The sequence below is a fragment of the Cnephaeus nilssonii genome (assembly GCF_951640355.1).
Source record: "Cnephaeus nilssonii genome assembly, chromosome: 2".
In the NCBI taxonomy this organism is placed as follows: domain Eukaryota; kingdom Metazoa; phylum Chordata; class Mammalia; order Chiroptera; family Vespertilionidae; genus Cnephaeus; species Cnephaeus nilssonii.
In genome coordinates this window covers 53,346,046-53,369,389 of record NC_137073.1, presented here as the reverse complement: position 1 = coordinate 53,369,389, position 23,344 = coordinate 53,346,046, and the positions used below count along the sequence as shown (strand labels likewise).

Below are 23,344 nucleotides of genomic sequence, written 5' to 3'. Positions count from 1 at the left end.
TATTTGATGAACACATTCTTTAGAGTGCATGTAAAATCAATGTGTATAATACATTTATGTCCCTTTTATAGAAAAGAGTAGAATTTTACTATTTTAAATAGCTGGAAGGTTATGGCTAGTGCATCTTCGTAAGGTCAGTCATAGTTATGATTTATTTTTTTCTCAAATATATGGTCAGAGACACAGTCTCAATTAAGGTATTACTCCTGGAGGAAAATGGGAGGCACTTTACAACTCTCTGCTTTATGATTCTATTTCCAGAAAGCACAGTAGTGACAAGTGGGAGCTGTCTGTGATGTTAATTTGAAGAACTAATGAAATCATATAATGGTTATTTCTCATAAGTAGCTACCAGCCCCTAATCTATTCTCTACACAGTACAGGACTACATTCTACATGTCAACTCTGCCAAGGGCAGGGCAGCTGCCACCACTGGTCTCGGCAACGCCACACACACATCCCTGCCCCCACCCCATCGCCACCATCACACTAAGAAAGAGGCTTGTAACATTTTATCTCAATTTTCAGGCATCAAGAATTTCATTGAACTCTCAAAGAAATGTTCTTCCCCCTCACCTACAGCTATCTTTTCAAAAATTTCAACTACTTTTGTTTCTTGCAACCAATTTGATCCTGAATGGTATATGAAAACTGGATTTTTAGAAATCAAATCATTTTTAAAATGCTCCAGGGCTACTGAAAAAAAAATTCCACTTCTATAAACGGAATGATCACTGCAACTTGTGTTTCTTAAAATCTGAATTTTCATATGCCACGCTTGTTTAAAATGATATAGACCTGTTCATAGTTCCTCAAGGGGAAAAACTCAACATTAATTATTTCCTTCTACCCCGTTTCAGTTGAAAAGTTCCTCTAGAGTAGAAAGCATAATTTTTAAAAAATATATACTTAGCAGTATCTGCCTTGTCATCATCTTTACGTCTGCACAGATCAAAAATTCCAGAAAGCCGAATCCTCACTGTCAAAGCCTCGGTGGGCTGTGCTGGAATCCTGTATCCATCCCTGCTTCCCTTCCTGGGCCCCTACGTTCATAATCAGGAAGAAGATGCAGTCACTGCCCTCAGGACCCTTCATTTTAGAGAGTAAGATACAAAATGTGGAGAAGGAGCTTGATAGGCAGATAGAGGTTGGAGGCTTTGGTGGTGGTGGGGGGGGGGGTAGGAGGTAGGGACGTAAAGGGGGGGAGGGTTCCATCAACACTGAACCAAAGGGCCTAGTCCAAGATGCCAAACTCTATCAAATTTGGCACAAAGACATTGAAAGTCTCCAAGGGGACAGGTTCCATTAGGGCCATTGGCAATCTGGATACACTTGGTAATTAGAAGAGAGTGCCAGACACAAGGCAGTTAAAAAGCATTTACTGAAAACTGAGCCATGTTCACCCGAGGAGCTGAACTCATGGGGGTAGGGACCATGCCTCACCTTTCGCTTTGGATTACCAGTGCAGGAAGCCCCTACATGGCTACATGCTGGAGTCACTTCCAACAATATCCAGGCTTTGGAGACCCTTGGGGCCCAGCAGGCACAACTGGATACTCTAAAGCACGGGGGCACTTCCACACAGGCCAGGGGAGCAGAAGCAGCCGGGAGGGTGCAGTAGGGACAATGCCCAGGCGCAGCTGTGTGGGCAGCATGACACCTTTTGTAGAACAATGAGAGGCCAGATGAGAAGACTATCACATAGCTGGGGACTGTGCAATTGGCTAGCTACTTGTTGCAAAAATAGGGTTATCAATGTCGAGGACCCACGTTTGAAGGCATTTTAAAGAGTGCCTTCCTTCCTCTGGCGCCCAGCTTAGGCGTCCTTAAGGTATTACTTAACATTTTCATCCAAGGATGTGAGATGGACTTGAGAATAGGTTTGTAAGTGGTGGTATTTGGGTGGGATCACGCGTCCTGGAAGACAACTAGAGAAATGGTCTGTAAAAGTGTGATGAAGTTCAATCAAGAGCAGAAGAATAGCAGAGGCAGCACTGGTTTATCTTAGGGAAAACAAAGCCCAGCAGACTGTACATTGAACGTGCATCATAATGGCCTACTTATTTGTCAGATCTAATCAAAGTGTTGTGTTCATGTTTTGGATTCAGAAAAGTGACAAAAGTTATTTTAAGAACTTTAAAACAGCTCTCCCAGGAACAGTCCAAGGAACGTTAAGTGTCATACCTCACTACCAACACACCAATCTTTGACAGAAGCGACAAGTAGCCTATATTTGTTGCTCATCTCAAATGAAGATTAGGTGCAAGGATATAGGTTCAACTATACAGAAAGTCTGGTTATGCTGACCGGCGGTTGCCGACCTTTTGGACCTCGCGGATGATGGTCCACGAACCACAGGTTGGCGACCGCTGGACTAGACGGTAAGGGCTATCAGTGATGGTGAACCTCTGACATGCGTGTCAGCACTAAATATTTAGTTTTTGGTTTATTAAATACAATTATATATAACAATTATACATTTATGTTATTTAAACTATAAATATCGTGAAATAATGTTTTTTCCTCAAAGTGACACACTACCTGAGTTATGCTCAGTTTTTTGGCAAAGTTTGACACACCAAGCTCAAAAGGTTGCCCATCACTGGGCTAGATGATGAATGACGTTAAAATATATTTCACTTTTTTCATTACTCAGAGAAGTATATTTTAAAGCCAAATGGGATTTTATAAATAATACGTCATCCCATGGAAGCAAGGTCCCTCAAGATGCTGCAATGGAAAAAAAGGGTTTTAAAATCTACTAAGTTTGGTGAACAATATATATTATATCACTCTCTTTGGAGAGATACTAGTATGTTACAATGCATGTTATCATATTTAAGCCCCAAGAAGTCTTGCAGGGGGGAAAATTAGCTAACTTTAACTCAGAATTTCCCAAACTTAACTTGAACTTAACATCAGAAACTGTAATGGTCTTAATCATTTTCTTAGTCCTTGGAACCCCCAATCTAGCCCCAAACCCGCATTTTAACTTCGAAGGAACAGATTCAGTTTTATGACTGATCCCAGATCTGACTAGAGCTGGGCAGTGGCAGAAATGGGACCTAAACCATTCCACTGCTTTTCATGTATTCTGTTGACATCAATGAAATAAACCAATAGGTTATTTTCTATTATTTGTCTGGAGTCTTTGCTTTTTCTTATTATCTCCATTAAAATAAAGGAAATCAATTAAATGCGAGAGAAATCTTAACTGAAAAATGAGTCACACTCTTTAATCTGTTGGAACACAGCAAAGCCAGCAAAAGTACTAGACAAAGATAAAACATTACTGTACAACAAACTAGAAATATTCATGTTAAATTGATGCTTTGGCCCTGTTGCAGTTAAAGGATTTATTACATAGACTTTTCCCCCCTTGCTTTGAACAATTCCACATATTCTACACTACTATTCATTGGCACATACCCTTGTTTTGGCCAGTGATTATTTTTGCCTATTCAGCATTACTGCCTATCTTCCTTAGGCTAAAAACCAAACAAAAACTACAAAATATTTTAAGAACTCCTCTTTCCTTATTCCCAGTCTTGATGGGGTTGTCAATCAAGGTGCTCTTTATTCTTTCCAAAGGATAGGCAATATATGCCAATCAAACTCCTTCTCCCAAGAACTTGAATCCTGAGTCGATGGACACAGGAATGAAGAAATTATAGAGCTAATAATGAAGAAAATCCAATGGCTGGGTCTTGATGAGATAGTTCTAATCATTTACTTGTTTCTATGTTCTAGATCCCCATCATTGCCTGGGCTCCTGTCCATCCTGAGTTCTTCAGTTAAAAAAAAAAATCAATGTCTTTCAAAGAAAAAAGTTCTTACTTTTCGTTTGTTTCAGTTAGCAAGAACTGATAACTATTGTTTACAAGTGAATATAATACTCATCTATGGTGTACTTGGCAAATGAATGGGGCATTATCAAATATTCACAATTATTACAAGTGTCACACAGCTGGTAATGAATTATTCCAAAAATAATTGGCAATAAAAATGAAAAGTAATATTAAAATATCTATATCTAATAAAATAGTAATATGCAAATTGACCATCACTCCAACACACAAGATAGCCACCTCTATGTGGTCAAAGATGGCTGTCCCCATGTGGACAAAAGATGGCCTCCTCAAGATGGCCAGCAGGGGAGGGCAGTTGTGGGCGATCAGGCCAGCCGGGGATGGCAGCTGGGAGGGACCAGGCCTGCAAGGGAGGGCAGTTGTAGGCAATCAGGCCAGCAGGGGAGGGCAGTTGGGAGGGACCAGGCCATCAGGGGAGCAATTAGGCATCGATCAGGCTGGCAGGGGAGTGGTTAGGGGGTGATCAGGCTGGCAGGCAGAAGCGGTTAGGGGCAATCAGGCAGACAAGCAGGCGAGCGGTTGGGAGCCAGCAGTCCTGGATTGTGAGAAAGATGTCTGACGGGCGGTCGGACATCCCTCGAGGGGTCCCAGATTGTAGAGGGTGCAGGCTAGGCTGAGGGACACACACCCCCATGCATGAATTTCATGCACCAGGCCTCTAGTATTAAAATAATCTAACTGTGATGGATAAAAATACAGCTGCTAAAATATCAGGATTCCATAGGCATTTTGGTTATTTTATCTATAAACAAGGCTTGTCAAAATTCTAAAAATTATGAGTCAGGTGATATGCACCTTGGGCTGCTCATTAGCTAATCTATTTCTGATGGCGGAAAGAATTGTGTCTTTATTTTATAGGGGAGTTGACAAGCCATGCTTTCAGATATGCCCTGAACTGAAGTAGAATGTACAGTAAAGTACAGATTTTCTCAAATGAATTGCCAAAACCATTCATCTTTATCTAAGGACCCATAATAACAGTTTGTTCTCAGGAGCAGGTGGGGGAGGGAGAGAAAATGTCTTCCAGAAAGCACTTTGGCAGTCAATCTGGTTGATAATAAAACTTGATGAAACATCTGTGGTTAATATTAATTCTAATTCTCCCTTTAATGGATAATTGTGAAAAAGATAATTTATCCCATTCATTCAGACTACAGCTGAGTTTTTCCATTTAGAAAAGAACATTTCTCTATGTTTTGCAGGTATGAGCCTGTATAGGGAAAAAACAGGTGCATAACACTTGCCAAGGGTGAAGCAGTTTTGAGTTAGCCCTCAAAAATATTTTGTATGAGTTCAACTGACCCAAAAAATGGTTCTCTAAGTGACAGGCTGGTATTTTTGCATCTTCACCACTGTAGAACATTCTAAATGAACCACAGCGAACTGACTTAATATATTTTGGTCACATTTGATTTGGCAAAGAATGTGAGAAAAATGCCCTTGTGAGTAAATGACAGTAAGCTATTTCTGACCACCAATGTATTTCAAACTAGTTGATGGTAGGAACTATTTTTGACACATGCAAATGTATAATTTAAAGTACCCATAAAAATTTGTCATGGGAGCTATCATTAATTTTGACAGAAACTAGGAAAGTAACTAATTGCCTTTCAAACATCAATATTAAGAATACCATTTATTAAATGACCACTTTAACTCATTTATACATGGAAAACGTGAGGCCTGGGCTGAAGCCTCCTGCCATTTCACATACCGAACACGTGATGGAGTCAAGACCCGGATCCCCTCCTTCTCCTCTTACCTATTCCTCTAAACTTAATAATATTTTTAGTAAAAGAAACCTATTAAATAGTGTTCTTATTTTTTAGGAACCATGACATATTATATGGGTTAAAAACATGATTGCTGTCTAACCCAATACATCAGCAGTAAATAGTGATTAAATATACATACATCTCTGTTGACCTTTAATCATAACCACATCATGGCTCCACTGAGATATAGTACTCCTTTTTCACCAGACTCGAACTAAACAGCAGGGACAAGAGAACATAAACTGACAAGCATGAAAGGTCACAGACAATAGGCACCCACCTCTTCAGTGGACCTTCCAACGGACGTGTTAACTGCAATAAAATATTACAGGAACTACTCACTGTCTCCACTTTCCCCAAGCACACATCTTCCTTCTAAACCATTGGTCCAAAGTTAATATTTCTTATCACTAAATATCGTGCCTGCGTCCTCTCTCTATTTTTGTGTGGCTTTCTGATTCTTATCCTCACACAGCTTACCACTTTGTCAAAGGAATTCATTTTATTACAAACATTTTAAAAGTTACATAAAAAATACAAAAGCCCCCAAAGGGTTAGCTGGTTCTTGTTTGCATCAGCCTGGTGAAACTGTATCTTATTTATGGACACAGCAAACAAGACTGTTGAAATGGGACAGAAGGAAGGATCTGTTACAAGATCCATCTTGAAGGAGCTGACTCCCAGAATCCTAGACTATCTCAGTCTTTATCTTAGACTGGCTTGGTCTCTCTCTAACCAGAGTTCCCTCGGTTATGCAAACATTCACCTAACAAAGACGGCCTTTGTTCAACACTGATGATGCTACTCCATTCATGCAAAGCTCCCAGTACCCACTCCTTCCTCGTCTTGATTTCAAGATGCGTCTATACCCACGTTAAGCCAATATTCCCAAGGTGTGGAACAAAGACAACCTACAGAGGAAACTGCTGGAGAGCTTGTTAAAAAGTGAAGGTCCCTACTGAAACCTCATAAAAGGTAATGAGTCAGACTCTCTGGAAGCGGGTTCGTTTTCCTCCCCTTGGCAGGTGAGTCACTAAAGGTAAGACACTGTCTTAAGCCCTGAGACCTGGATGCCACCATGTCCCTCAAGTCAGCACTTCCCATCTTTAATGCTGTTGGAAGCCATCTGCTCTCCCTCCGTTAATCAACAGTGTCAATCTTGTCATTTATTCTATTTCTCTTTTAGTGATCATTTTCATGGATATATTTTTCTCCTACTAGACCATCAGCTCCTAGAGGACAACGATTACATCGAGTATTTTCCACTGTCCCTCCATGGTGTCCGCGGCCCTGGCCTGACGGGTAAACACCACTCAGGGAGTCCTGATGAATTGTTTGCCTAATGAGAAAATGCTATGTAATACTGAAGTACATCCATCTATAGCCACTGTAGGTTTTCTACAAATCTAATGATGCACAAGTACCAACAACCCAAGCAGACTTTAATAAACAGATGTATATAGCATTTTAAAGATAAGTATTTCAGGAAATAGCTGCAATAAATCTTCTACAATGAACTTTAATAACAAACTAACACTTCATATCAAAAGGTCAGAAATTCTGCTTTTTGACTGAATTAATAATCCAGCAAATGTTATTGATTTGGCAATTTCACTTAATAAAACATCATCAAAGCTATGCCAAAAAAATTAAAAAGTAAACAAAACTCTGCAGCCATGGCAAAGAAGCTAAAGGCGATACAGAAACAATGGAAATTCAGATAAAGGGTGTTACTTTCCCTGCGATTAGAATAATTTCTTCATAAGTACCAGGACTATTTATGGAATAAGTTTCTGAACATTATTTGCCATACATGGAAAAGAGCTAAGAGCGTGAACGCTGGAGTCAGAAAGCCTTTGCTCAACAGGACTCCACCGCACAGGAACAGTGAGATTTTAGACAAGTTCTTTGACCCGATTGTGCTTTAGAGTCCTCATCTGTGAAGTGGGGACAATAACAGTGTCTAACACATAGTTGCAATAAGACATGGATGAGACTGTATAGGTAAACTTATGTAACAGAAAAGTGTTCGCTACATGCTAGCTATCCTATCTAATAAAAGAGTAATATGCAAATTGACCATCACTCCAACACAAGATGGCTGCCCCCATGTGGACACAAGATGGCCGCCACAAGATGGCCAGCAGGGGAGGGCAGTTGGGAGGGACCAGGCCTGCAAGGGAGGGCAGTTGGAGGCCATCAAGCCTGCAGGAAAGAGCAGTTGGGGGAGACCCAGGCCTGCAGGAAAGAGCAGTTGGAGGGGGGGGGACCAGGCCTGCAGGGGAGGGCAGTTAGGGGTGACCAGGCCTTCAGGGGAGGGCAGTTAGGATTGACCAGGCCTGTAGGGGAGAGCAGTTAGGGGCAATTAGGCTGGCAGGGGAGCAGTTAGGCATCAATCAGTCTGGCAGGGGAGTGGTTAGGGGGTGATCAGGCTGGCAGGCAGAAGCAGTTAGGGGCAATCAGGAAGGCAGGCAGGCGAGCAGTTGGGAGTCAGCAGTCCTGGATTGTGAGAGGGATGTCTGATTGCCTGCTTAGGCCCGATCCTACCTGGATCGGGCCTGAACGGGCAGTCGGACATCCCTCGAGGGATCCCAGATTGTAGACGGTGCAGGCTGGGCTGAGGGACACATACCCCCATGCACGAATTTCATGCACCGGGCCTCTAGTTAGTATATAACCAGTCAGCATCCAGCCCTAACACAATTTACTTAAATGTATTTATATGATAAGGCCCAGATCAGTATCACCTTAAAAGATATTCTACTTCCTACCGCCTGCTAGAAAAGTTCCAGACTCTTCAGACCAGAACTGACGGCTCTCCACCATCTGGCACAACCTACAGAGTTCTGTTTACCAAGTCCTCTCCTTTCATTCCAGTCAGACCCGACTTTTCATTGACCCCCGAGTCTGAGTTCTTCTGATTCCCTTACCAGCACAGGGGAGACAGATGAGAGAATGCAGGGAGCCGTGTGAAGCTTGTTCTCTGGAGGGCTGCCGGGGTGGTCTCCCCAACTCTGCCAAGTGCCCTCATGAACCAGCCCATGACCCCTCCTGTGTAAAACGCGGGGCCCTGCACTCGGCTGCCATAATTCCTGAACTTCATTCTAAAGATTTCAATTGTTACAGGTTCTCAAATTTGGCACTCCCGCTTGTAGAATCTCTACTCCTCTTTCTTGAATGTGAGGAGATGTGTAACAACCTCGAGTCTGTGAAAAACGGGTGGATTTTAAGTAATAACAGCAATACAACAACTATAATAACAGAAACAATCATTTGTAGCCGCTGTGCAGCTGAAGGTCAAGGTAAGACAATCGCCAACATGTCCTATGAACAAGCTGAGATATTGAGACAGTCGGCGGTGAGGTTTTGCAGTATATCCATCCACCACTGCCTTCCCCGTGCTACTGGTTCTGTTCGTCACATTTAAACCTCGGAAAAAAATGACTCAGGGGACTGCCAGTAGTCTTGCTAGTCACTAAATGTCTTCATGACAATTGAGGCGGGGAGAGTGAAGGGCCCATGTTATTATGCCATCATGTTCTGGCCCCACACACCATTCGATAGCATTCTACTTTGTTTTAAAAACCCATACACCTCCTAAGGGTGTGAACCTCAGGAATAAGCTAACATGAAACGTTCCTCTTTAGGTCACGTTAGTCAGTTTTTTTAACAGGGTCTGCCTTAAATTCCATGGTGTAGGTAGGAGTTACATAATGACTTACAGGGGTGCTTGAAATCTGTCTCCTTTTAACTTCTTTTGAAATATGTATTATGAAGTAAGTGAATAAAGAGCTTGGGTTCGAATCCTAACTTCATTGTAAACTACAAAAATTTTGAGCTAGTTACTTATCCTCTCTCAGCCTCTGTTTCTCATCTATACATGAGGAATAATAATAGATGAGGATTCAACGAGTTAGAACATGTATAATGCTCATACAGTGCCTGGCACACAGTAAACTTGCAATAAATGCCAAATCACTAGAATTGTGATTATCAGAACAAATGTTAGGGGAGAAATTATTAGTCAAAGTCTGAGTAAGCCTTTGTAACAATAATAGCTATACTCCATTTAAATCATTTCAGCATTTATTACACAGTCTCAAAATTAATTGAACTGCCTTTGGCGTATATAGCAAGAACTTTAAGCAGTCTACAATGGACTTAAAGGAGAAATTTCGCTAAACAAATTAGAAAAAGCAAATTTACATTAGAAGCCAGATATTGGAGCTACTAAAATTTGGACAAGTTTAAATTAACAACATGTGTTCTTTTTTAATGATTCAGAGACATTATATGTTTTTAAAAAACTTGGAAGCAAAAGGGAACGCTAACTGTAAATGAAATCTCACCTAACATCAATGTAGACAGAGCTAGTTGGAAATGGTGTACATCTCTGAAAATAGTAAAATGAAAAGATATTACAATTTCTAACAACAACAGACTGGCTGGCTCTTCTCCAATTCATGATATTTTACTCCGGGAGCTCAGAATGAATTCATATTTTGTAAAGTTTAAATTTTAAAACCAAACCTGAACACAGCATATATATTAAAGCTCTGTTCCTAATGTGGGTTTCCTATAATCTGCCCAAAAATATTCAGTGGAAAGGAAGCCTGTTGCCAAACTCCACTTATTCCCCTATTAAACAGAGGTAACCATGTCCCCAGAAATCAGATTTCAAGCCCACAGGATACTCATGAACTAAAATAATGAATGACAATGCCTTGCTCTCTGCATTAATATTAAAGAAAAGAGAAAATAGAAAACTTTATAGCCACTATCAGCTCTCCCGACCATAAATCTCAAGTTTTGAGAACTGCTTCCCAAAAGGGTAGGGAGCGGGGATGAGTTGTGAGCGAGCTTTGGAGCCTAGAGGTATTTTTTAGCAAGCCAGCAAAGCCCTGACACACATTTCTACATATCTCTGGCTGTGAAAAGTCTCATTTGTGGTGATTTATACTTCCTCATAAAGAACTCTGTAGATAATATAAGCCTGCTGAGAGGCTGTATGACAACTTTCAAACCAAGAGTTACGCAACCATTCTGTTAAAATAGAGCAAGAATAGATGAGTGGAGGAATCGGTAGAAATAGTATTTCTTCTGATGAAAGGCCGATGCTACTCTTCCGACAGGGAGCAGTCTTTCGCCCCGTGTGCAGGCCACGTGGATGGTATTCTGGTTGGCTAAATGAGGAAGTCTTTTTTTTTTTTTTCTTCTTCCAAGATTGACTATGCATTTGGCGTGTGCATGCTTGTGTAATTTACAACAAATGACACTTAGACAGCATCACACCGGAGTTCGGTTGCCTTAATAAGTTACTAAGGGAAACACAGAGAATAGCATGCTGACAACCCGAAGTCAATGAAGTATAAACAGTTATTCCAAGTGTCACTGGCGTGTTATTTCCCTTTCTCGTGGCATCTGCTCTGGGTAGCACTGCACACACACAACGATGCAGCAGCTCATTAAACTGTTTTCAGTTAACTCTGAAATCAAATTAGTACAGTACATGTTTATAAGGCTGAGAGTTACCGCTTCCCCGTGAAATTACACAATTAATCAGGTGCGTTATTTCTCTCGGAGATGTGGCCACTTTTGACATTTAGGGATAAAAAGAACAATCCTTTAATTTGTTTCCATTTCGGCACTTAGTCTCAGTGGGGGGACAGGAAGCAAAAGGTGACATAAGTCCTTCCTCCTCCTCAGGAGGCCAGACACTACATGGTTCCCCAGTCTTATAGTGGCATTTTAAATTCATAAAAGGAGCACAAATAAAAAGTCTTTGGTTCTCGAGCTTCTTATCTGAGTGCCGCAGCCTTTGAAAAATTCAAATAATGGGAAGAATACTTAGGAGTCTTCAGTTCCTTATGACTGATACCATGAATTTCCATCAGGTTCCAATTACTCAATAGCTTTTAAGGTTCCCCTTGCAAACTTTAAGAACGCCCCCCCAAGTCAAAATCTATGAAGCAGTGATGTTTGCTCCAATTTCCTTTTCACAGACGTATCTGGCCTTCATTTCTCTGATTCTTTTGAACAGTTCCTCATCCTTAAGTCATTTAACAGGGCATGCATTTCCTTTTAAAATTCTCCCTACAAGCCTGGCCAGTGTTGCTCAGTGGTTAAGTGTTGACCTCTGAACCAGGGGGTCGCAGTTAGATTCCTGGTCAGGGCATGTGCCCGGATTGTAGGCTTAATCTCCAGTAGGGGGCATGCAGGGGGCAGCAGATCAATGATTCTCTCTCATCATTGATGTTTCTCTCTCTCTCTCTCTCTCTCTCTCTCTCTCTCTCTCTCTCTCTTCCCCTCTCTCCCTCTCTGATATCAATAAAAATACATTATTTAAATAAAAATAAATAAAATAGAATTCTCCCTACATGACCAAATAATATTGCCCAAAATTTACAAAATAATAAAGTATTTTCAAATATCCCGTGCTCCTATCAGCTGCCTCTCTGACCTTTGCTTTTACCTAGACTATCTGAAACGTGCTAGGGGACATGTCTGCTGAGCCCCAGCCATGCTGAGCTGAGCATTCTTGTAACAGGGCGCCCAGCTATAAACAACTGTTTTCAGAAGAGAAACTTACAATTAACACAGAAAAATATCCTCAAGTCTCTAAATATCCTCTTTCTTGTTCTTTATTTAACCTCCATTGAAGAGCCCTTGAAATCCATTCATGCTTTCCTAAAAGATGGCTAGGGACGACTTGAAACAGACACAATTCTCTGAAACTCATTCTTTAAATAAACAGGCACATTCTTGCAGGCTCACTAAAGACCATGGGAAATATATAAAGGGAAGAGAATGACTATTTTCAGGAAGTAATCTGATATAGTCCCAGACAAACTTTCAGTGTCCAAGTAGAGAAAAAAATGTTCTATTGTATGTTTAGAAGAAAAAAAAAAGAGAGAAAAACTAAAAAAAAAAAAAACACCCCAAAACTTAAAAAAAAATCTTCATAGCTTTTAGTGACTAAGATATACTCTGTATCTATATCTGAGCAATTACTATTTGATGTTTGTGCCATATTCATTCTTTTTCACTATAAAGATATTAAAACTTATAAATTTCCTAATACTGCCCTTCAACTCCCTTCTGTATTAAGACAAATAATATGCTTTGCTGAATACCATGATCTGAGTCCACTGACCAAGAAAGACACAGGGGGCAAACTAGTAGACAGACAGTCCTTACAGAAATTTCAGTTATACACCCCTTGAATCTCAGCAGAAGTATATGTTAGAGCATTTAATGCTAAGTCTCCAGTAACCCAAAACATTTCTTCAACATGCTGAAGCAAATATTGAGTTGTTCACTTTAAGGAAGTACCTTGTGCTTACAGGTCACCTCCCCGAAAGAGTAAAAGACTCTGAAAGATGGAAAAGATTACTTTCTGCTTTGATAAATGTGCTGCGTTGACACTCTTCTATTTCAATAAGAAAACTCAGAAAAAAAAAGTGATTGGTGTGAACCATCGGGACCCAAATAATTATTAATGTAGATTATTAGTGTAAGCTGCTGAAAAACCAGACATCTCAAAGGCAATGAAGACTCCCTTCCTGGGCATATGCAATCCTAGCATGTAATTCCTTCAGAAGATAGGCATGGACCCAAACTGTGAATCTTTACTAGGCATTTATGAAAATTTTTTTTATTGATTTCAGAGAGGAGGGGGAAGGGAGAGAGAGATAGAAACATCAATGATGAGAGAGAATCATTGACTGGCTGACTCCTGCACGCCCCACACTGGGGATCGAGCCTGCAACCCAGGCAGGTGCCTTTGACCAGAATCGAACCCGGGACCCTTTAGTCCACAGGCCTACACTCTATCCACTGAGCCAAACCGGCTAGGGCAACATTTATGAATTATTTTTACTAAACTATCAATAGGGACTGTTCCAGTTGCCTTACGTTTTCAAAGGATGCAAACATTTTTGTATGTGGATAACTGAAGTTATCTATTTGGTAGTCAACTGGTCCTTGAAAAAAATTTTTTAAAATTTTGATTGATTTTTAAAGAGAGAGGAAGGGAATGAGAAACATCGATCAGCTGCCTCCTGCATGCCTCCCACCAGGGATCCAGCCTGCAACTCGGGCATATGCCTGGACCAGAATCAAACCGGCAACCCTTTGGTGCATGGGATGATGCCCAACCAACTGAGCAATGCTGACCACAGAGAAAAAATATTTCCTTAATTGAGTCTTGGAAATAAGAAAAATTGTAATAAAATATTACTATACTTCCATTTTGCAGATAAAGAGAGGTTTGATGATGTTAAGTACAGCTATGAAGAGCATATAAGGATTTGAGCTCAAAGCTGCATTTACCAGAGTTGGTGCCCTTAAAAAAATGATGTCCATTCCCTCCTCTGATGTAATGTATTCCCAGCACATGATCAAAACTTTTTTAAGAAACTAGGGAACTGATGTAGTGGATGCAGTAAAACCTATGGCTTCTAATTTACCTGCATTTCTCCAACACCAGCATGTAAGAAATTTTTCAAAAGTAATATTTTTGCTCTATTTGGTTTACTATTATGGCATTTATTCATTTGACAAACATTTGTTGAACAATTCTTCTACATATTGTTTTCTACTATTTGTTTTGTTTAAAATATACAGTTTTACATCAATACTACGGTTAAGTAGATTCCCCATGCAATGGAGAGCTGGCCTGATTTCACAAACACTTCTTTGAGAAGCTACGCTCTAAGTTCCAAACAACTCACCTGCAAATAAGCTTTTGGAACACAGTCAATTGGCAAGCGAAGGACTTTCTTTACATTAATAGTCTCTGGATTTGCTTGAATACTCTTATACATTTTAAAGAATAATCAGTAACTATATTGTACAAGCAAATGATTTCTGAAGCTAATCTTGGTCAATTCAATAAAATCTCTCTTAAGAATTTAGGTTACTTATTTTATCATTTTCAAAAAAATTGTGTAGTGCATATTAAAACTTCCTCGCAAGTTAAGACTGTAAACTTTTCATTTAAGGACATAAAGCAGAGAATTAGCAGTTAACTACCATGCATTCAAGTTGTTGTAGGCCAGTGGTCCGCGAACTCATTAGTCAACAGAGCCAAATATCAACAGTACAATGATTGAAATTTCTTTTGAGAGCCAAATTTTTAAAACTTAAACTTCTTCTAATGCCATTTCTTCAAAATAGACTCGCCCAGGCCGTGGTATTTTGTGGAAGAGCCACCACACTCAAGGGGCCAAAGAGCCGCATGTGGCTCACGAGCCGCAGTTTGCCAACCACTGTTGTAGGCTATGGATTTAGGAATGATGCCCATAGTAACATAGACTGTCCCTATGATTTTCTTTCTAATTTTGAAAAATATGCATCCCAAAAAGACTGAAACAGAAGTCTTTAGCTCCCCTAAAAGTTCTTTTCATTGATGAGATTTTTGAGATTCTAGTACAAAGAAATGGAATTTTTAGCTCTGTGCTTCTATCACCTTATCAATATAAAGGAGTAAACATGTGGATTCAAGTTTACTCACCAATAATCTTGGAAGGGTACATTCCCTAGTAATCTCTCAGAAACTCCTGATTTCCATCTGGGTGCCGTGACTATCAAATATCTGTGCTCTGAATATCTTTTGAAGAATATCAGCTATACTTCAGATACAGCAAATGCTTGAATAATTATCTGTCGTTTTAGTATCAACTTCAGCGAATGCCATTTGTCTTCCTATTGTAAGTCTCTCATTAAAGCTCACTCATTCCTGAATTAAGTGTGGAATCCTGATTCCACCTGCTGAGTATCTTAAAACGAACTTCTTTGAAAATACAACGTTTCTGGCTTCTGATGTTATCATATTAAAAGGGTCAACCATCTAGGATGATACAGCTGAACTTTATTTTGGAGACAGAAAAATATCCTTTAGAGAGCTGAAAATGCATAAATGTGTTTAAAATGTATCTTGCTACTTAATCTTATTTGAGTTTCTAGCAATTTGTAAGTAAGATTTTCTAAACAGTAGTGCTAATTACTCCTATGTAAAGAATATTTTTTCCTTTTTCATCATTTGATACCTAGGACTTTATCTCTTCATTTCCTTTTAGTTGCTTATTCACTTAATTTCCTCAGATCAGCCTTTCTTATCTATGCAAAGTTACCTAACTTTTCTGTGACTCAGTTTCTTCACCTGTAAAATGGGAAGAACATTACCTCGAATTGCTGTTTTGAAAATTGTAGGGTACACAGAACAGTGCCTGGGACAGAGTAAGTGCTATGTAAACACTAGTTATCTTCATTTATTAAACATGTACTACATGCCAAACGATATAATGTAGGGCATAGAGCACAATACCTAATGCCGTGAGTGGTGCGTGCCTGAGGAAAAATAAAGCAGGGAAAAAGTGCAGAGAATGCTAGAGGTGTTACCTTTATACAGGGAGGGCAGAAGAGCCTGTCTGATACTTTTTATTTTTTAAATGTCGACTTAAGAAAGTGAGAGCCAAGGACATGGATGCCTGCGGCAAGGGGATCCCTGGCAGAGAGGAGAGAAGGTACTGGGTTCCTGCTGTCTGGGCATGGACAGGTATGCGGAACAGGAAGGAGGGCAGGCGCTGGAGCAGACAACAGGGAGAAGAGTGAGTGGTAAGAGAAGAGCAAGAGGCCGAAGGCGGGGAAGAGAGGAGGACCTGCCAAGGAGGACCATGTTGGCCGGGTTAGAGACTGGTTTTTGTCTTGGTGAGGCAGGAAGTCGGTCACTGAGGGCTTTGACAGAGTGGTGATCCAGTGAGGAAAACAGATAGGCATTGGCTGCACTAGTGGAGACCACAGGGAATGGTGGTTTAAACAGGACATAATTCTAATACCCAATAGGCCTCTCCAGTCTGCATTTCCCCCAATTACCCCTTTAACTGGCACTTATTGAACACCTACTAAGTAAGGAAAAGGCATTAGGCTGGGCCATTTCACAGATGTTCTCTCTTACCCTAGTGGTGCAGACCCTTCGGTAAAATAGAGTAACATTGGGATATTAAAGCTCAAGAAATGTTTGCAGTCATCTATTACAACCACATTATTTTACCGACGTGGAATTGGAAACCCAGAGAGATTGAATGATTTACCCAAGATCGTATGGCCAGTTAGGTCAAGAGAAGGGCCTGGGACTCAGGTTGCCTTATTTACAGAAGAGGACAGTCTAGATCCGTGGTCGGCAAACTGCGGCTCGCGAGCCACATGCGGCTCTTTGGCCCCTTGAGTGTGGCTCTTCCACAAAATACCACGGCCTGGGAGAGTCTATTTTGAAGAAGTGGTGTTAGAAGAAGTTTAAGTTTAAAAAATTTGGCTCTCAAAAGAAATTTCAATCATTGTACTGTTGATATTTGGCTCTGTTGACTAATGAGTTTGCCGACCACTGTTCTAGATCAGTGTTCCTACTGACTTACAAAAACAACTTACTGTGCCCTCTTTATTTTCCTTTGCCTCTTCTAATCTAAAAACAGCAACAGCAAAACTTCTTTCAAACCTGTTCTCATTTGTTCATATTTATGAGAATCATTTCTAAAATGAGTACTTTTGAAATTTCTAAAATTGTTCTTTGCCTTAGGAAGTCTCTATTGCCATAACCTATTCGCAGGCAGTTCTGCAAATCTATCACTGATAGAAATACCGCCGACCTTCTCTAATTTAGTATGCCAATCACTTACCAAAATAACTCCTGTAGATTAAAAACAGTATATGTCAGATTTGAGAATGGGCTCAGTCTGCCGTAGCAATAATCCCTTATTATAACAACTTAATATACTCCCTGTTCCCAAGGCAAGGAGGACATAGCATAGAGTCATTCTTGGGACAAATAAAGGATCTGGAATTGTGAAGAATATTTTATTTTTAAGTAAAGTAAATTGGAAACTTCGTATGAGATATTTTCAACGACTGTATTTCTTAATTTGGCATGCCTCAACGGAATGAAGAAGGCAATGAATCTTGTTGAGGATAAAGCCGAACTTGATAAGAACTCTCTAATGGGTGTCTTCTCCAAGTGATAAGGTGGATACCTGTTATGGGCTACTCCTCTTCCCTTCCCACAAGTTCACGTTTACATCTGAATTTCTGTTCACAGTCACCACTGAATGTAACCCTTCCTCTAGTACCCTACAGCAAAGCTGCCTACTTTAGGCAATAGCTTTCCTTTTTCTCTTGGAAAACTTAGAAGAGATTTTAAGGCTGTGAAGAGCTGAAATATACTCCTGGCCTGGTAAAAACATTTTATAAAACTGACCAGTGGGTAGTCAGCCTGTTCCTGGGATCAGCAATAGAGCTTCTTGTGACATAGTAAGTGTGAAAAGAGCCATTTCCCAATCATGTTGTTCATTCCACACATATTAGGAGAGAGGAGAATTCAACTGAGGGCCAATTCTCCCCTAAGACTTCTTTAGTTTAATTATGACCAGAGTATATTAAATGTCGTTAAGACATCCCCCACAGCTCTGCCACTCAGCTCTCAGCAGTAAAAGAATGAGAGGAAACCCTTTCACTACCAAAAAGACAGGGAAGGGTGCTCTTGTGGTTCTAAAACACAGTTAAAAATTCAATTTAACCGACTCCAGGCCACCACGATTCCTGTAAATGAACATCTCCTCACCGCTAATTTTGTGCTATTTTACCTTTCATTAAAAAATGTAATTCAGGTTAAACTCAGTTGAACAGCAAAACGCTCTTGATATTTTGAAGCATTTTGGAACAATTACTTTGACAGGAGCCCTTGACAGTTAAATGACTCCGTTAAATGAATGTTATAGAAGACACGTAATGGTTTTTAGTGAAATATTGAATTTAACCACAAATGAGGAAAAACGAGTCATAAGCACTATGGGTATATTTGAATAATAACATCTTGCTTATGAACCTCAATGGATTCTATAATTTCTAATAATCATGCAATCAGCTAGTTAGACGGTGAGTATGTTTCCCATCTTAGTGCGCTCTACTCATTTTGGGGTTTGCTTTTATGGTTGTTTTTTAACCTGAGAAACCAGTATGAAAATTTGGAAATGCAACAATTTCCTCCTGTATTGGTATGATATTCTAGAGTTAGGCAATTCATGAGTTGCTGTCCCACAACTGAAGTCCTCCTCTTTCCTCTCATGCTGAATGAGATTCTTTCACAAAGTGAAAAATCGGCAAACGGCAAGAGTCTGCTGCCTGCGAACTCACTGTACACCAGTGTTTCCTTCATCTGTGGGACTCAATATTCCTTTTCTTTTTTAATTTATTTTTTTCTTTATTGATTAAGGTATTACATATGTGTCCTTATCCCCCCATTGCTCCCCCCCCTCACCCCACCCCCGGTGTCTGTGTCCAATGGTTATGCTTAGATGCATGCATACAAGTCCTTTGGTTGATCTCTCCCCCTTACCCGCACCCTTCTTATTTTATGGATGGAAGGTGAGATAGTATCAAGGCTCTCACATGTTTTCTCATGACTAAGGGCCGAAATATGCACTGAAATAATAAAACTGGTACTGTTCAATTTCCTTTCTAAATTCAATTCCAATGTAAGTGAGAGTGCCCTTGTGATGGGGAAATCCAGCTTATAACATTTCTGGAGAAAAAGGGAGCTGGAAATCCTTGTAGACTTGAAACATGTGGGTTTGGAAAAAGTGGGGACACTTGAATTGGAGGAATGCGTTAGAACCGGAATGTTCTTCATCTTGCTGGTCTGGCAAGCGGGTTGAAAAATCAATGCTCAGCACACTGGGTGGTATTGCTGGGATTGCTAAGCACCATGAGCAGCTGCACACCCTGATTCTTCAAGCAGGTGAGATACAACCTCCAGGGTCCCACCGCTCCCTGCATTCATCTTCATTCAGCAATTGTCTACTAGTATTTATACTTCCATTGCCTCTGGACAAGTCTGCTCCCCACTAGACAGTCACCCTTGAGGACAGGGAGTGTCTGTTCCTCTTGCATCCCCCAACACTTCTGAGCCATGGTGTGCTGTTCAGTAAATGTAATTTTAAACAAATAAACTTTTTCAACTCCTTCAGAAAACATGTGGGAAAGGCCAGATCACTTAAAAATTTGATATTAGTTCAGATAGAGACACAGCAGGCTGCTTAAATTAGATATGACCTATAACCTTGCTAGCTCATGGGCCAGAAGCATGCCCTCACCGGATGACCTACCGAACTGCATTATAACACGATCTCAGGTGACTTATGCACAGAGGTTCCGGAAGTGGTTGTCTGGAATCTATGACTAGTATGATGCCTGAAGAAGTGATGGTGTATATGATGGAGAAATAGAAGGCCGTGGCAATGTGATTAAGCGAGGTCTGCTGAGAAAGTTTTAGCGCTCTCCCAGGACAGGGTCACTTAATGCTCACAGGTGGGAAACACACTTACACCAGTTCCCTTGGAACCCTTTCTAGATCCTTCTTTATGCTCTTTCCTGTTTAAAGACACAGCTGCTCTTAATAATCGTCTTTCCTCCTTGGTGCAAAGAGAGTATTTATCGTCAGCATACTGACATTTGCAGGAGGGTTGGCTTTCTCCACTGAAAATGTGGATGATTGAAAGGATATTGCTGACACCTGAATAAGAAATCCAATGACTCTAAGCTATGTAAATTTAATTATTTCCGTTAATTTTTTTTTCAGGAATTTCTTTTTTTTCCCCCCCTCAGCTTTGCAGAAGTCCTAGCAATTTTCATTTAAAAGAAATACAAGTCAGCAGTGGTTCACTGAACAGGCTGACATGCAATTTCATAGGGGGAGAGGCGCTGTGTCTTTAATCTAATTTGTGCTCTCAATTCCTGGCTAATGTATCTAGGGACCCTGATGTATGCATTTACAAGGAGACATCTGGGATGCAGAGTCCAGCTCGCTGCAATTCTCTGGAACATGGGTAAAAAATTACTCTGGATTCCCCCAGCTGCCCCACCACATGATAAATCTGCATATACTCACAGATGTAGAAATATTCCCGGCCTGGCCTGAACTCAAATCCTAGAGAAAAGGGCGTGAAGAGCTGGAATTTCTCAGAGAACTTCAGCGGTCCATTTGGAGAGTGAGGCCGGTTACATTCCCATCGCTTGAAGCCTTTGGAAGTGTGGTCGCAGGCACTGTAGCCATCAAAGTTCACCATGTAGAGGATGTAACGCTCGGTCTTATCTTCTGGGACCGAGTCCTCGTAGTGAGGGCAGAAAACATCCAGGTAGTCATTGATGCAGACGTCAATGTGGTAGTCACCCCGCTGGAATCTGTGGGGAGAAGGAACAGCTGAGATTATTCATACACGAAAGGCTTTTGGAGTCGGTGGTTGAACCATTAACAATGCCTGCACTAAACGATTTACTGTAACTTGTTTTTGTCGCAATGCCATTGTGATTCAAGGCCTGGTTTGAAATGTTATTGTTTGAAATCAAAGAACAACACACCATGGTACAGAGGAATGCTATTATATTTGTTTAAAAATACCCTACAAATGGAGTCCTTCACATTCATTTTAACTATTACAGATCCTCATTTGCTGTTTTCCTTTCATCCTTCAAATCGCATATGTTGAAGCAAAGTTTTCTCATTTCTACATAGTGTTTTATTTCATAAATATTTTTGAATAAATGAGTAAGTAATTTAAAGAACAAATAAATGACTGAATTGTTTTTGTGATAATTGAGATCATTCTCAATTTTCTATGCAAACCGAGAGAATTAGAGTCATAAAGTTTAAAAGCTGGGAAGAAAACTCCTAGAACAAGATGTACATGTTAGAGGAATAAAAACCTAAGGCATAATGAGGAAGCAGTGAGTGACTGAGCTAGACCTGGGATGGAGCCTTCGGATTCTAGTTAGGTATTTCCCTTAGGAAATCTGTTTATGTCACAAAGTCATTTTAGCTAATCTCTCTCTTATTTAATGCCCTGTCCCTTTCTATATTAAGAAAATTGAAACCATCAAATTTGAATGATTTTCTGCCCATTTCTTTTAATCTTATAGGTCCTGTTCTAGGGCTGGACTACTGAGTAATGAAAGTAACAAGCCACATGAAAATAACAAAAACTAGAGCCACCTCAACCTGAAATAGTTAAAATGCACGCAAACACACACCATTGCACACATCACACCACGGTCTGCTCCGATTCTTATCTAACAAAAGCCTTGCTTATTTGTTTTAACTAATATGCCTTTCCCATCAACTGAACCATATTTCACAGGACCCAGTAATATGTGGAACAGGAATTGGTATGCACACACCTTTCTAAAATCAGGGTGGAAAAGCTAGGGGAAAAAAATCCTCTGTTTTTAGCTAGTGAGGAAATTCTTCTCTGAGCTCTTAGAAGGTTCATCATAAAATTGTGTTACTGCTGAAATACAACACCCATAAAGTCATATAATCTTGAAGTCAGACAGTCTCAGGGTGAACACTTCCCAGTGAGGGCGAGCTAGTCTATTCCATTTTTGGACATCTCGAAATGTTAGAAAGTCTCTTCTTATATTGAGTATAAATCTGTTTCTATGTAATTTCGATCCAGTGATCCTACTTCTGCTGCCTGAAATTACCAAGAACAAATCTAATTCTTCTTCCACCAGGTAGTCTATAAAACATTTGGAGGTGTCAGCTATATCGCTCTGTATCGTCCTCTCTCCAGACTGGAGAATCCTGATTCCTTTGGTTATTTCTGGTATCTTTCCCAGGCTCCTCACTATTCTAGCTTTTTGACCCTCAGGTCCTCCATTTTCCCAGTGTTCTCCTTAAAATGCTGCCCCCAGCCCAGCCGGTGTGGCTCAGTGGTTAAGTGTCGACCTATGAACCAGGGGGTCCAGATTCAATTCCGGTCAGGCACATGCCCGGATTGCGAGCTTGATTCCCAGTACGGGGCATGCAGGAGGCAGCCAATCACTGAGTCTCTCTCATCATTGATGTTTCTATCTCTCTCTCCCTCTCTTAAATCAATAAAAATATATATTTTTAAAAAGTGCTGCACCCAAATGTAACAAAGACCTTCCACAGGCTGTGGTGACCAATGTTCAAAAACACTACTACCTTCACTCTAGCTGTTAAATCTTCATTGACAAAGCCCAGATTTCTTTCTGAAATACCACATGATAAAAGGAGAAGTGCTAATTTTGAGTGAGTAGACTGGTTTCTGCTGCAGGCTGAGTGGGAGAGTCAGAAGCCATCCTCAGCCTCCGTTTCCTCATATGCAATTTGGGATAATAATAATAATCATCTGCCTTGTTAACCTCACATGGCTGCTTCAAGTCTGAGATGAGGAAACGTATGAAAAGCGTTACGTGAATGCGAAGCACTGTTACTATGATCAGGATATATGAAAGCATATGCAAATGGATAATAATAAAATATTAACTTTGAAACAACATCAGTAAGAGCACACAACAGAAATAAAAATAACCTCATGTTTCCCTTGTTTAAAATCCGAAATCTCTCCTCAAATATCAAATGATTTATGAACACTCCAGCTGACCCCTGCGTTTGGAAAGCAGCATGCTGATTCACACAAGGGAAATAAAGAAAGATGGTCAGATTACTTTTCAGCAAGAGGATCTCAAAATACTACCAACTTTTAAAAACAAACAAACAAAAGGAAAGTATTTATTTCTGTGTATTTACAATGATCACAGAACCAAGTTTACTTTTTCTTCATTACCGGCAGACAACAATTTGTCAACATGCAAGCAAAGCCTGTGTTGCTTTTAAAAGATTTTTGA

At 40.3% G+C, this 23,344-nt stretch overlaps 1 protein-coding gene across 2 annotated transcripts in view; it reads right to left on the bottom strand.

Moving 5' to 3' along the window:
* EFNA5 (ephrin A5) overlaps positions 1–23,344 on the bottom strand; it is a 279,084-nt gene that overhangs the window by 26,922 nt on the left and 228,818 nt on the right. For both annotated transcript variants that reach the window (XM_079782057.1, XM_079782056.1), the window contains exon 2: positions 20,583–20,875. In XM_079782057.1, coding sequence (XP_079638183.1) covers positions 20,583–20,875 — 293 coding nt within the window. The remainder of the gene's footprint in view (positions 1–20,582; positions 20,876–23,344) is intronic.